This window comes from Orycteropus afer, unplaced genomic scaffold (genome assembly GCF_000298275.1).
Source record: "Orycteropus afer afer isolate SDZICR_OR568_19922 unplaced genomic scaffold, OryAfe1.0 scaffold00206, whole genome shotgun sequence".
Classification (NCBI taxonomy): Eukaryota; Metazoa; Chordata; class Mammalia; order Tubulidentata; family Orycteropodidae; genus Orycteropus; species Orycteropus afer.
The window spans coordinates 80969-96492 of NW_006921793.1; the positions used below are offsets into that span (position 1 = coordinate 80969).

Genomic DNA, 15524 nt, shown 5'->3' on the forward strand with positions numbered 1-15524 from the left:
TAAAAGTTGAACAATGAATAAGGAAGACTGAGGAAGAATTGATGTATTTGAATTGTGGTGTTGGCAAAGAATACTGAATATACCATGGAGTGCCAAAAGAATGAACAAATTTGTCTTGGAAGAAGGATAGCCAGAATGCTTCTTAGAAGTAAGGATGGTGAAGCTTCACCTCTCATACTTTTGTCAAGTTATCTACCAGGAGTGGCCAGTTCCTGGAGAAGGACATCGTTCTCAAAAAGTAGAGGGCCAGTGAAAAAGTGGAAGGCCCTCAGCAAGATGAATTGACCCCATGCCTGCAATGATGGCGTCAATCACAGCAATGGCTGTGTTTGAGGACTAGGCATTGTTTCAGTCTGTAGAGTTACAATGAGTCAGAACCCACTCGACGGCACCTAACAACAGCTACATATGTCTAAGTGTGGCATTTTGCTGAAATGTTTACAGACTAAACACACCCAGTATCCAAATCAAGAAATATTGACTGTATACCAAAAACTCCTCCTGTACTTCCGTCTAGTCATTATGCTTCAGCTCCACCCAAATACAATCATTCTTTCCACGCTTAGTAGCATAGATTAGTTTTGCCTATTTTTTTAAACTTTATGGAAATGGAATCATCAATATGAATTCTTATTTGTTCTTTTATGTCCGGCTTCCTCCACTCAGCAATATATTCTGAAACTCACCCAAATTCTTGCATTGGGTTATTGTTCATTCATTCAGTATATAAAAATACTGCAGTTAATTGTTAATTCAACTGTTGATGAGCATTTGGATAGTTTACAGTTCAGGAAGCTTAGAAATAGTGCCACTATAAATCTGCCCACAGCATGTCTAGAATGCACATTTACACACATTTCTCTTAGGTATATACGTAAAAGAGGACATCTTAGATCTCAGGATCTATGTTTGTTCATTATTAACTGAGGTTTCTAAAATGTTAGCAAGAAAATAGATCACATTGGAAACTGCTGTTCAGAGATAGACCCCATCCTACTAGTAGGAGATTCCATTTGGTGCCTCAGCAGTGAGATCTGATTATCTACCATTTGAGCAGCCCTTCATCTTTTGGGTTTGACTGATACTCCTGTACATCTACTGAGCAATGTGACTGATATTCAAGAAGACAATTTTCAAGATACTGAAAAATCTTCTGATTCATCTAAAAGAGCTTCTTCTTTTCTCTTTATAGTTTTATTATTCAATGATCAACTTGTGCTGAATTCTAATTCACTTATTTACAAAATTTTATTGTATTTCTGCTTACTACAAGATAACTTGAAAATAGAACCTTGCCCTTCAGGAGCTTATAGGCTTTGGAGAGATTATAGCATGAGCAAAAATAATTTAATACAACTTAGAATATGATGAGCTCCATTAAAATATAGATAGGTAGATAATTAGATAGATAGATGATAGATAGATAGATAGATGTTGTTATTTGCCGTTGAGTCAGACCCGACTCATAGCGACCCTTCCTTGGGATTCTGAGGCAGTCACTATGGAAGTAGGAGTGGCTGGTGGGTTTGAACCGCCAGACTTCTGGTTAGCAGTCAACTTCCTTAGGCAGATAGATAGATGGATAGATAGATAGATGTAGACTTAAATGTAAAATGGTTATTTTTAATACTAGTAACATGGTAAACATTATATTATGGGATATTTTAATAATATAACTTGCCATTTATCCAACCAAATGCTATGAGTCTAAATTTATAATATTCATTGATTCATCAATAATACCAGATCAGGTTAAATGCCACAAGTGTGTAATTTTATGCTATATCCCATACCAATAAAGTTTTCAAACAACCAATGGATATTTTATACTTATCTATCTACCCTTCAATATATACCTAATTCTTTCCATTATTTCTAAATTACCTGCTGGAGAGTTTAGCTCTCCCATCTGATCAGTGCAATTATATATGCAACAAATGTTTTTCTGGAGCTTACCTTGCATCAAATGTCATGCCAGGCACTGGATATGGAATAATGGAATAATGAACAAAACCTGACACAATCCCTCTTATCCCAGAGTGCACAAGCTCAAGGAGATCAAGTGGTCACACAATGTAACTTTGATTTCCAATTCTTGACTGTTTTTGACCTACACAAGTATCAATATCATATGGTTAAACTTAATATGTTTTGGTAGTTCAGTGGTGGGATTTTCACCTTCCATTCAGGAAGGAAGGTTGGGCAATCTACTTCCATAGAGATACCACCTCAGAAACTCAAGAAGGGGTCACTATGAGTCAGAATCAACTCGACGACAGTGAATTTGGTTTGGTTTTGGATTCAGGAGATCCAAGTTTAATTCTGGCCAATGCACCTTGTGTGTAGTCACAAGCCATCTGTAAGTAGGGGTTTGCAGGTTGCTTTGGTGCTGAACAGGGTTCAATGGTGATTCCAGACCAATATGGACTAGAAAGAAAGGCCTGGATATCTACTTAGCAAAACTAAACCAATGAAAATCCTATGGATCACAACAGTCCAGTGTGCAATCAATATTGGGGATGGTGCAGGACAGGTCATTGTTTTGTTCCAAACAGTGGGGTCACCATGAGTCAGAACTAACTCAAGAGCAGCTAAAAACAAATTATGTTATGAGCTTGAAAAAGAAAGACCCTGTTGGTCAGAGGAAGTTTCTCTGAAGAATTGTTGCTATGGAAATTGAAATATAAAGAACAAGTAGAAGTTATCCAAGTACCAGAGAGAAAGAAAAGAGGGAACAGTATATATATATATATATATATATATATATATATATAACAGTATATATAAGGTGAGGAAAGGTTCTGAAGCAGAGGATCCATGATACTTTGAAGGAAATGAAAGAAGATATGACTGGAACATGGTGCAGGCGTGGGACAAGATGAGGCTGAACAGGTCAAAAGGGGTTAATTTGGGCCCCTTAATACCTAGATTAAAGATTTAGATTTTTGTTTTCAGAGCAACAGAATGTCATTAAAGTTGGAAAATGAGAAACTTACTATGAACTCAGAGTGGAGCATAATGTAGAAGGAGCCAAAAGGGATGAAGGGGGAATAAAGTGAGTGCAGCAGCTTAGGTGATATCTTTGTCTAGGGAGAGAGTGGTGGAGATAGAGATAAATGGGCAGAGGAAGAGGTTTCCAGGACAGAGCTCCATATTTTTATTTTAATAAAGTTCCCTGATTAATATGCCATGTGCACTCATGCTTCTTTGAATAGGTTCAATTTTCATAAAATACTCATAACAGGATATATAGAGTCCAGTGTTGACTAATATAGTCCTATGCAGCAATTTGACTGCCCAAGAAGTTTTTGAGGTAGCACCTTCATATTATTCTCATTTCTCCTTTTGCTCCCTATCTTGCGATATCTATTCATATGACAGGGATAGCAGCTATTTTATCGTTTTGTCATGATCTGTTTATACAACTATCTACTCAGTTATAATATGGGCAGTGAGGGGCCACTACTGTGTCTAATTTATTTTTAATTCCCTAGAATTTAGCACAGTACCTGGTTTATAAAAAAAAAAAAAAAAAAACAATTGCCGTCAAATTGGCTGTGATTCATGGTGACCCCATGTGTGTTAGAGTAGAACTGTGCTCCGTAGGGTTTTCGATTCTGGTTTTCTCAAAAAAGTACATTAACCTTTTGCACTACCCAGGGACTCCACCTAGCCTATAGGGTACAATTGATGAATGATTGCATTAATGTGTAAATGAATGAATCAGCACATGAGTGGATTAACAAATATCGAATTTCTGCTCTAGCTTATCAGCCTGTCTTTGGCCTTATATAATAGCTTTACTCTCTACTCTGATTTAGTTTTTTTTTGTTTTTTTTTTTCTGTGCACTGTACTTTTATACTCTTACCACTGAACTATTTTTCTACTAGTTGTATCAATTAACTTTTAGAAAATAGTTTGCTTCCCCTTTCTCACAAAGTTGTCTTAACTTTTAGAAAACAAATCTCCAAGTGGTTAATATCTTTGTTATGTGTGGAGTTATTTTTCAAACTGCCTGCATCTCACGGAGATGTTAGTAGCTTCTGTTTTATGCCCTTGGGAGCTGATTCTTGGTCACTGTCATCATCATAAGCATCAGAGTATTGAGAATGTGCCATTCTGCACACAGTGCTGTTTTCCATGCTCCATTTAGGGAGCAAGGAAGGCAATAAAAGAGCAGTGGCCCCTTCGCTAAATGAGAACACAATCTAGGACAGAAAAACTGAAAGCTACCCAAAAAGTTAAATAAGACATACAATAGCTAAGGTAAAATGTTTATATTATACAAAACAAAAATATAAGAGCAACTTGCACAGTAGAATGAGAAAGGAGCACATTTTTGTGAACCAGAAATCAAGACATGTAACCTCACTATGATATCAAAAAGAGACAATTGAGCCATGTAGCTTATTAAAATTGGAAAGTTTTCCCAAAATACAGGACTAATGTTCTCTCAGGCCATTTTGGATATCCACATAGGAGTAGAAGGAAAGGCTAGTACTTCTTGCTTCAGAAGTTCTCAGCCCTAATGCTAGTATTTCCACGATCCCAGGACAAAGTTGTAATTATCAGGTAAAAGCATAACCAACAAAGGGACAATATGCTGATGTTTTTTGAAACATGGATCTCTATCCCTCTACAAGAGTGGCATAAATAAAAAATGATCTTTGAATGGGATCAGTGTTAGAAGATGTAGTTTGGGAAGCCATCCTAGGCTACAGTGAGGAAAGGGAGTAGCCTGAGAGAAGCTCTAAAAAAACTCACTGCCCTCAAGTCAGATCCGACTCATAGAGAAAAGCTAGGAGTTGTAAACAGAAGGAGGAATGGACCAAAGAGAAGACAGCATTGGAAGGGGCAAGAAGTGAGTGTAAGAAAATGTACAAGCCACACTGGAAAGGTCAGAATTCTTCCAGCTCCTTAGCTCAGCATTGGTTCTGGTTTATAACATAGAACGCCAGCTTCCCTGATTCTAATATATATAAATATAGAAAGAATCTTGTAAATAAAGCAAATAGTTTGCTTCCCCTTTCTCACAAAGTTGTCTTATGGAATTCGGGTTCGACTCAACAGCAGTGAACAAATCTTTACAAGGAGTTCTGGTGGCCTAGTGCCTAAGGCACTTGACTGGTATGTAGAAGGGTGGTGGTTCAAACCCACCAGCTACTCTTTGGAAGGAAGGTTGGGTAATCTACTTCCATAGTGATACTGCCTCAGAAATCCAAAGAGGGGTCACTGTGAGTTGGATCTGGCTCAATAGCCGTGAATTTGTTTTTGTTTTTTTGGAGGCATTTTTACAACTATATAGAAACATTTTGCTTTCTGTACCAAATATGTTGTTTCTATCTTGAGGTTTTTTTTGTTTATTTTTTTTTAAATCTGTGCTAAAATAAATTACCAGATTTTTTGATACGTTCTCTCTCTTCAAATATTACCACTAAGCTTGATTCTGTAGTTCATGTTTTTATTTAATGTTTTCATTCTTCTGATATCTAATTCTATATATTTCTAAAACAAAATTTATTGTTTAAATATTTTAGTAACAACAAACAAAAACATAATACATGGAATGATAGAGTCTTATATTTGGGAATAAAATAACAATGATTTCAATTTTTTTTGGTTTAGTTTTCATGTTTTGTTTTGACCATATCTCGAAGTTTTAGCGCACAAAAAGCAATAGATGGGAAGCAAGAAAATTATACTTGGCAGGTCTTTGCTGCCATCTTGTGTTTCCTCATGTAATTGCTCATTGTTTCTCAGATTCTAAACTAATTTTCTATTACAAAAAGTACTATAGGTCCCCTTTTTTCTTTTCTTTTTCTTCTTTAGTTAAAGCAAAGTGAAGCAAATGCAGACACCAAAGAAAAGCTCCCTTTACGCCTGCGGATCTTTGAAAAATTCCCAAACAGACCGCAAATGGTGAAAATCTCAAAGCTTCCTTCAGATTTTACAGTTCCTAAAATCAGGTATTCAAGTATGTCTTTAATTGCACATATCAACTTTGTAAAAGTCATCTTACATCTGATTCAGCCCTTATTTCCAACACATATTTTATTTTTCTATTTCACATTACTATCTATATTTATGCTTTCTCTACCTCTCTTCCAAAAACCATTGATCCGCTTAAACAATACATTCAGAGAAGAATCCCTTTACAACTGTAGTAGCCTAGGAAAGAAGGCTCCTTCTCATTGCTTCTCTGTGAGATGGCCCCTGGAGGATCTGACCTCCCAGGTAACTGGACTCAGTGCTGCATGGATGGCAGAGAGATATCAGCCTCCGACCCTTAACAACGTGTAGATAAAATTGCCTGTGCAGTCCTGCATTTTCAAATAGTTTGAGAAACCATCAGTGACTAGGTTTGGTACCACTATAGCATTGGTTTAGAATCCCATATCTTGTATGCTATAATTTGTCTTGTAATTTTTAAAAGAACCATGGCATTTTCCATTCATACTAATCTTTCTCCCAATTTTTACCTCCAGTTAACCAAATGCATAGTTTAAAAAAAAAAAAAAAAACTATTTTTTATAATGAGAAGAAATTTATGTAATTATAGCTCAAAAATTACAAATAGAATCAGAATTTTATGAAATATTTACTTGACTAGTTTTAAAAACAAATCTGAGGAGGATTATAAAAGTATGAGACTGGTGTAATGTCATAATATTTAAAATTCAATCAGAACTATATTGACATTTCTGATTGTAAAGAAATGAAATTTAAAACCTAAAATGTGAAGTATAAAAGAGCCATAAACTAGATTCAGGATTAGTGATTACTGGAAGAGATATTCTTTCAATTCTCACCAGACCTTGGAGATCAGATGAAGTAAATTTCTTTTGAATAATTTTGATTCTTTAAAAGTAAAATTATCTCCCAGGTATTATTATGGTAAATGGAAAGCCAGAGATATTAACTAATTCTCCTAATTTTAGAGTTGAAAAAAAAAAAAAGAAGTTTCTTCTCATTATCACTATGGCAAGGCACTGCCATCCAGTCAGATCCAACTCATAGTGACCGCTCCTTGGGTTTCCAAGTTGATATCACTATGGAAGTAGATTGCCCAACCTTCCTTCCAAAGAGTGGCTGGTGGGCTTGAACTGCCAGCCTTCTGGGTAGCAGTCAAATGCCATCATCACTATAGGATTTTTTAAAATATCATAAATTATTGAATATTATTGCTTCAAAATTATTTCAAGGACATTACATTTTTTTAAGCAGGATTAACTGAAGCTTCAGGAAGTTTTCTTTAAATATTTTAGTAGTTAAATATAAACACCCTTCTTTGTATGACATGCCTTATTTTCTACAATCTTTTGTCATTGCCTTACCTTAGCTCAATTTTTCTTAGCATCCTTGCAAAATGCCATCATTGGCTCCATTTCATAAATAATGCTTGATATGTGTATACTTCATTTGTAAAGGGAAAGTTTTATGAAGCAGTTTATTGATCGCCAGCAACAGGATACTTGCTGCCTCTTAAGAAGCCTCCCTTCAACCTCTTCCTCATCATGCGATCACTCCAAGAGGTCTGCAATTGAAGACAACAAATACATTGATCAAAAAGTAAGAACTACTGTCTCAGCCAAATTTCTATTGTTGTAGCATCTTTGTTAGAGAAAGGAGCCACATCACTGTGTAGAGTCCTGGAATCTAATGTTTCAAGAGAAAAAATGAAGACAGTAATTTTAATCATAGAAGAAATCATTTAGCCTTTCATGATTTTTCATAATATTTATAATGTATGAATTTCAATTTTTTATTTCCAAAAGTCAGCCCATATAACTTTGAATATGTGGTCAGTCTCACCAGACCCACCTTTTCATATATGCAGAATAAAGGATTTGGATTTCTAAGGCACAATCCAGGTTGAATGATGACCTCTCTATTGCCTTCTGCAAGTAACAATGTTTATTTCCTGTTAGTACATCATGGGGAATAATCAAGGGAGATTTGAATATTTGGGAGCTCTGGTAGGGTAGTGCCTAAGGCACTTGACTGCTAACCAGAAGGCTGGCAGTTCAAACCCACCAGCCACTCCTCGGAAGGAAAATTGGGCAATCTACTTCCTTAGTGACATCACCTCAGAAACCCAAGGAGGGGTCGCTATGAGTCAGGTCCAACTCGAGGGCACATGCCAACAACAACAACACTGAGTATTTACTATGTGGCAGGAATTTACTTCTACATCTAGGTATGTTATCATATTCATGATCTGATTTACCTATTCTTTATCACTTGAAAAGTAGAAAGTGAATTTCTTTTCAGCTGATTCCATAGAAAAGTATCAATAGGGAACAACACTCATATAAACCAATTTAATTAATAATCTTAAATAAAACATTTATTATTTATCTATTTTTAAAATAAGATAAAAAACATAAAACTGATTGTTTAAGTACAAAAAGTAAATACATATGATATATAAAATATATATCATCTATAGAGTACTTAGGAAACTGGCAAAAAAGTTTAAGAGCTTAACTACTAGTGTGAACCTGTCTAGCAGCTCCTTTCATTGGGAGACAGGCTTGGTGATCTGCTTCCCAAAGATCACAGCTTCAAAAACCCTGTTGAGAAGTTCTACTCTGCACACATGGGGTTACTATAAATCAGAATTGACTGAATGGAAACTAACAACAGCAATATGTATATCTATTATACTATCTATTAAATTACTATACTATACTGTGTTCTCTCTCTCTCTCTCTGTCTCTCACTGTCTCTCTCTCTCTCTCTCTCTCTCTCTCTATATATATATATATATATATGTTAATTCAATAATATAATAAATATCAATTCCATAGTATAATCAGTAGAAAATAAAAGACTGAAAGAATTTGTAACAGAGATTGAACATTATAGTTTCCAAATCATTTAATTTACTTAAAAATATATTACTTTTGGAAGTCCTAAAATTTTTCCCTTAAATCAGTATTGTCCTTTTCCATTGCTTATAATCAAATACATACTTCTCTGTTATAATTTGGCAATAAAATACCAAATGTTTCATCCACTAGGATTTTCTATTTCCCCTCATTCCTCTCCCCTCCCACCCTACAGAGATTAGACTTTTACAGTACCTTTGCATTTCTCCTTTCTTCCTTCTTTTCTCCTAACCCCTCCTGTAATGATGCACTGCTTTACCTCTCCCTCAAATCCTAGATTCTATACTGCTGTTTAGTCATTTTAGTTCTAGATTTCCTTTGCAGTATTTCTCTTTTTTTCCAAGACTTTTCATTTATTTATTTTCTTTCAGTGGTTAGAGATGTTATTATTCTATTTTATAGCTTTCAGGATTGTAGAGGAGAAGTCTGACACCAATGTTATTTTTTTTTTTTTTTTTTTCATTTAAAAGTAATTAGATTTTTGTTTGGTGGTTGGTTTGGTAATTTGCTGATTTCTTTTGAAAAGCTTGTAAGATTTTCTCTATATCCTTAGAGAACAGGAATTTCACCAGAATATACTAGGGTATATGTCGTTTCTCATCAAAGCTGCCTAAACAGAAGTGATTTTCAATCTAAACACTAAGATATTTGGTAAAAGAAATGCATTTATTTGTTGTTTGATGATTACTTTCCCATCTGCTCCATTTTCTCCTACTTTTTCTTAATCTCTCTATTTGTGTTCTGCACTTTGAGATGTTTTTTCCACTTAGTCTTTCAAGCCACTGATTTAATCTCAGCCAAGAGCATCCTTTGCTTCAACTGATCTTTTAAATTTTCAGTTAAAAACAATGATACGTTATGTGTATGTATGCCAGTGTGCAGTACTCTTAACTCTCCTTAAGACTTTTTTTTTTCCCAATTATTGAATGAATCACCTCTCTTCTCCCCATTTCTATTTCACTCAATATGTGTACAGAGAATGGAAGCAAAAGTTCATATATTAGTGGATAATCAAATTGGGGAAAAGGTGGCTTGGATTCAGCCAATCAGGCTGAAATCACATTTTATGTACTACAAAGCATATTTTTAAAATAAAATTTATTTCTAAAGCAGAGTTTAAGGCAGAATTATGGAAAGAACCTCCAGTGGGGCCTATAGTTGTGACCTTCTGTCTCCAGGAAGAGTACTGAGAGCTGATATCATTTTGTTCCTAAAATGGCAAAAGCACAACATTCTTTTTAAATCATTAGTAATATTATCCCACTGGAAACACAAAACTGAAATCTTTTAGTAATAAATCTTAGTAATAAGTGAAAATTTATTTTTTGCTCTAAAAGGAAATTTTAGGTATTTCTCACTTTTCTGAACAGAATGTTTTGAAAGTGGTAAACAAAAAAATATAAAAGATTCTTAGCATACATGTGGGAAGGAAAATCTATAGAGAATTGGATGTAGCCCCTGTGCACCTATCACCATCCCTCCCAAGAGATCTCGTCATTAGGTTAGGTCCACAGAGCCTAAAATAACACTTCTGATCTCTTTGATGTCCTTATATTCTTTTCATATTGTCATTTAATAGTTCTAATTAACTAAAAGTAAAATACAAATGATAATTTTATTCTGTAACCATACACTAGAGCCTCTATCATAATCTTCAAAGATAGAATGAACCAGCAAAGGTACTATTTCTCGGTGGTGTCTGAGTCACATTCAAAAAAAGAACTGGAATTTTTTGTAGATGAGAGACAATCCCTAATCTGTAATTTCAACTGATTCAAACACACAATGCATGATCTTATATTCACAATTATCAATGATGGTTAGGTTTCCCTTCATCCCACATAAACCTATTGATTGCCATCAAGCCAATTTTGACTCATGGCAACCCTATGTACATCAGAGTTGAACTACACTCTATAGAGTTTCCAAAGTGTAAGTTTTTGGAAGTAGATTGCCAGAACTTTCTTTGGAGACACCTCTGAGTGGAGACAAACTTCCAAACTTTTGGTTATCAGCCAAGCACGTTAATCATTTGCACCACCCAGGACTCCTATAAATAAGCACAGTTGACCCATAGCATAGAGAGACTGCAGTTGAAATACTGTTTATCCTCTTGCAACATTCATTATCTGAGTAAATACACCAATTTGAAAAGTGAAATGCAGAGAATGTTTTTTCTCTTCATCTCATCAACAGATTTACAAGATTGTAGATACCATATAAACACTTTATCTATGTTGCCATCTACTCTTAAAGCTCTGACTTATTCAGACTGTCAGAAAATTGCAACAATTTCCTTGAGGATCCATTGTTTTCAGCTTCAGCACTTATCAATGCTCTTCACAAATACTTAGGATCTGTCATCCTTGTTGAGTGCCATCGGGCTAGAGAAACATGAAAAAGAAAATACCATTTAAGTGAATTACAGTGGTGAGAATTTAAAAGAAACAGAAATCGTAAAGGATTCAGAGTGTATTCTTATTTTAAATGTGGCAATCCTTTACATTTTTATTAAGAAACTTTGGTGACTGTAAGTCAAAATTGATTCAAAGCACCTACCAACAACAACACAAAAAGCCACTTAAAAGGAAAACTACATAAATACATACCAAAAATTTTGAATGTGGAACAGACCACTGTTCCTTCCCTTATAAAGTATTTTTCAATGAGATTTTCATGAAATATCAAATGCCTTTGGAAATGCTGGTCAGTGAAAAATGCCATACAAGGTATTTCACTCTACATGAAAAACTTGTCCTAACACCATGCAGTATAAATTGAGCTATTTTTCCTCAAAGCATGGTATGAATTGAAAAGAAAATGAGAGGCTAGCTTATTAGTGATTCTTACAATGTGAACAAAGAAACAACAAAATAAAACTTTTCCCTCAAGTGTTACCTTGTAGGAGAAATATCTAACTTCCACTACTGAAAGGGAATCACTTATCTCTTTCAGGGAAAACAGTGAGTCCCCAGGAACCTGAACATTACTAGTTAAGAAGAAAAAGGAAAAAAAAAAAAAAAAAACCTGACAACAACAAAAAGAAGGGAGTAGTGTATTTGATTAAGCTTTTCAGAAAACCTGAAAGCATATGTTGGGCAAGATTTTCTCAGAGTAATTATCCTGCTTTTGAACAATCTTAAATAATTCCCATGGCAGCTTCCCTTTGTAGAGACCATGTTCTTAAAAATAGTCTTATTTTATTACCTTTATTACATATTTTAAAATGCATGTGTTTCTCCCAGTAAACAAGGAACAAACAAAAACGTAAAATCTTTAAACTGTTCCTGTGGTCTACCCAGATCCTAAAAAGACAATAAATAGTGTTTTTCTTCCTACCCCTTGTAATGCATGACTGCCCTTTCAAACTTGGTAAAAATGAGATTCCGAAATGACCATTCCCACATTCCTTTCTCCTTCCATTCTCACACACCTGTAGATAACTTTTCTTCCTGATTAAAGGACAAACCTGCATGTCTGGAGAAGAATTTTTTCCTAGGTTTCCAGAAAAGGAAATCAGGTAACAGTTCTCTATCCATATGTTTTTTTCCCCTTCATATTATAGAAACAATAGATTCCTTAAGCAGAGGTATGTTTAATAAACTGAGAAGTGAACTTGGCTTTGTAGTACCCATGGTAATAAAATCAATGACTCAGTCTTCAAAAGTGAGTCAAGGTTTCTACAACTGTTGAGTCTAGGGACTCTTCTTGCTTTGTTGTTGTTGTTGTTATGTGCCATCGAGTCGGCCCCGACTCATAGCGACCCCTCCTTGGGTTTCCGAGGCAGTATCACTACGGAAGTAGGATTGCCCAACCTTCCTTCTGAGGAGTGGCTGGTGGGTTTGAACCGCCAGCCGTCTGGTTAGCAGGCAAGTGTCTTAGCCACTATGCTACCAGAGCATAGCTAACTTGCTATAAAGCTTCTTGCTTTAGCTCCCTGATATTTCTGCCCTGCTGGCTTTGCTGAACTGAACAGACCTGGTGGCGCAGTAGTTAAGCACTTGACTGCTAACTGAAAGGTCAGCAGTTCAGACCTACCAGCTACTCTGAAAGCAGAAGGGTGTGTCAGTTTCCTTCCATAAAGATTACAGCCTTGGAAAACGTACAGAGCAGTTCTCCTCTGTTCAATTGGATTGCTATGAATCAGAATCAGCTCAGTGGCAATGGGTTTTAGATTGTCTTTGCTGGTGAGCCATTTCCTGGGTGAGAACCTACAACCTCCTGGGAAACATGAATGAACCCTACTGAGCTACCTCAGTGTGAGTTTGATGGAGGGATGAGAACCATGCCAGTCATCTACTTCTACCCCTGGGACTGCCAGAAAAGGGCTCCTCACCCTTCTTCGCACATACTAATCATCACACTTAAAGGATTCAGAGCCCATAACTGGGAAAGAATAGTGACTATTTCTTGGAAAATAGGGCAATATCTCTGTTCTCTGTTATCTGCCTCCTTTCTGCTAAGCTTGTAACAAATTCCTTTAATAAGCCTTTACAATGAGCTACTAGCTACTGTACAAAATAAGGAGGAAAGTGATAATTGTAATTACTTTTGTTTACCCTTTCCATAATTCTTTAACATTCAGTCAGTCATTCAACAAGCATCTGTTATTCACTGGACCGTGAGACTTCAACAATGAGCAGGACATGAATTGTGCCCACAAGAAACTCAAAAGTTAGCAGGGAAAAACACATGAAAATGAGTGAATGTAAAATAGATTAAAGGAATCAAGAGGCAAAATCACCTAAATTAACCTTTCAGGAGAAGGTACATTGACAGATACAGGAGTAAATTACTCCAGGCAGAAGACAGTCTATGAAAAGGCAGGAAAAACTAATGAGCATAACATGCTTGGTGCAACTGTTTGAGAAAGGAGCCTTAGTGGGAAAGGAGCACTGGTGGCACAGTGGTTAACTACTTAACTGCTAACCAAAAGGTTGGCAGTTCAAACACATCAGCTCTTCAATGGGAGAACAATTTATCAGTTTGCTTCCATAAAGATTACAGCCTTGGAAATCACATGTGGCAGTTCTACTCTGTCCTACAGAATCACTAGGAGTCAGAATCGACTCAATGCAACAGACACCACATATCCATGAGACACAAAGTGAAGTAGTGAAGAGGAGAAAAGAAGTGGTGTTCTGCACACTAAATATAATGCTTCTACAGATTTCTTTGTTTCACATAAAGATTCTTTAGTAGATCATTTAGTGCCCATTTATTCACAATAATGAAGGAGAAATAAAATTATACATAAAAGAAACTTTATTCATTTTTATTTATTTATTCAGCATATTTATGAACTTAGAATGTAATATGGTTGCATTTAAGTGTACATTCTTTCATTCAACTATCATTTATTGGAGTCCTTTATATGCACACAGCGTGCTGAATGCTGGATGAAATACCCATTCTACACCTTAAGTTAACAAGCAAGTAGGAATTCTCTATCAATGATAATTTTTGAAGAATATTTTTGTAATCATTATAGCTGAGGATTATATGCAATGTTTTTGCATTCCCTAGGTATATGTCCATTGAAGATCAAAAGTAAATCATTCTAGGGTTAAGAATCTTTTATGGATAATATTTCCATAATCAAGAGTTTTCTGAGAGAATTCAAAGTGCAGTCTCGCCAGTGAGCACTACATTTTTTCCCTCTGGCATCTAAGAACTTTAAGAACTAGGTACAACAGTTTGAATTGAGATTTTTGGCACTCTGAACAGCTCACTGATCCAGATTACACCAAACACAGAAGAGCAGAATTGGAGAAAAGGTACAGGGAGATTTTTTTTAGGAAAGAGCTACTGCTAGAAGATGAACAGGCACCTAAGAGAGACCATTGGAAACCTTTCTGGGGCAGTCACTGTCTGCCGGGCAGAGGCAGCAGCCTGAGATCCCCGAGCCAAGAACGAGATCAATTATAGCAGCTTACCAGCGACCAGTACAATATTCCAGCAGAGAGTGGCAAAGACCTGTCTCCAGAGACTGATTTTGTTGGTAATTTGGGAGGTGAGGGGGCAGCAGGTCACAGACACCATTGCTGTTACACAGGTGGAGATCTCACTGGTACAACAGAAAGGCTAACTCCCTCCTCTCCCAGCAGATTACAGAGCGGGTTTGGGTCAGACTGGGAGACACCATGCTTTTCTTTCCCATGGTTATCGGGACCGCAGAGCACTGGCAGTTATTCCCCTGAATCCACCACAGCTAAAATTGTGCAAATCTATGGCACCACAGGTGGGCGGTATCACAGACAAACTCCAGAGCCAGCCATTGGTGGTCTGGCTGGATTGAGTCAGCACTGTGGGCAGAAGGGGCACAGACAACAAAGAAACTGCAGCTGAGCCCAGTCCCGAATTTTGCCTTGGAGCCGCGCTTTGGCACTGTGGGGCTGTGGAGGAGGGCCCTTTGAGTGTGCCTGAAATTAGCGGAAATCTGTGACCCTCTAACAAGAGGAATTTTTTCCTGAGGTCGAGCCGTGGTGTTGCAAATAAATACCTCATCAATAATTGTTGTTGTTGTTGTTATGTGCCATCGAGTCAGCCCTGACTCATAGCGACCCCTCCTTGGGTTTCCGAGGCAGTATCACTACGGAAGTAGGATTGCCCAACCTTCCTTCCGAGGAGTG

At 36.4% G+C, this 15524-nt stretch overlaps 1 protein-coding gene across 1 annotated transcript in view; it reads left to right on the plus strand.

Moving 5' to 3' along the window:
* Positions 1 to 5626: 5626 nt before the first annotated feature.
* NALCN (sodium leak channel, non-selective) overlaps positions 5627 to 15524 on the plus strand; it is a gene marked incomplete at its 5' end in the record, with an annotated part of 145472 nt that continues 135574 nt past the window's right edge. The window contains 3 exon segments of the mRNA XM_042781961.1: positions 5627 to 5710; positions 5831 to 5967; positions 7429 to 7570. Coding sequence (XP_042637895.1) covers positions 5627 to 5710; positions 5831 to 5967; positions 7429 to 7570 — 363 coding nt within the window.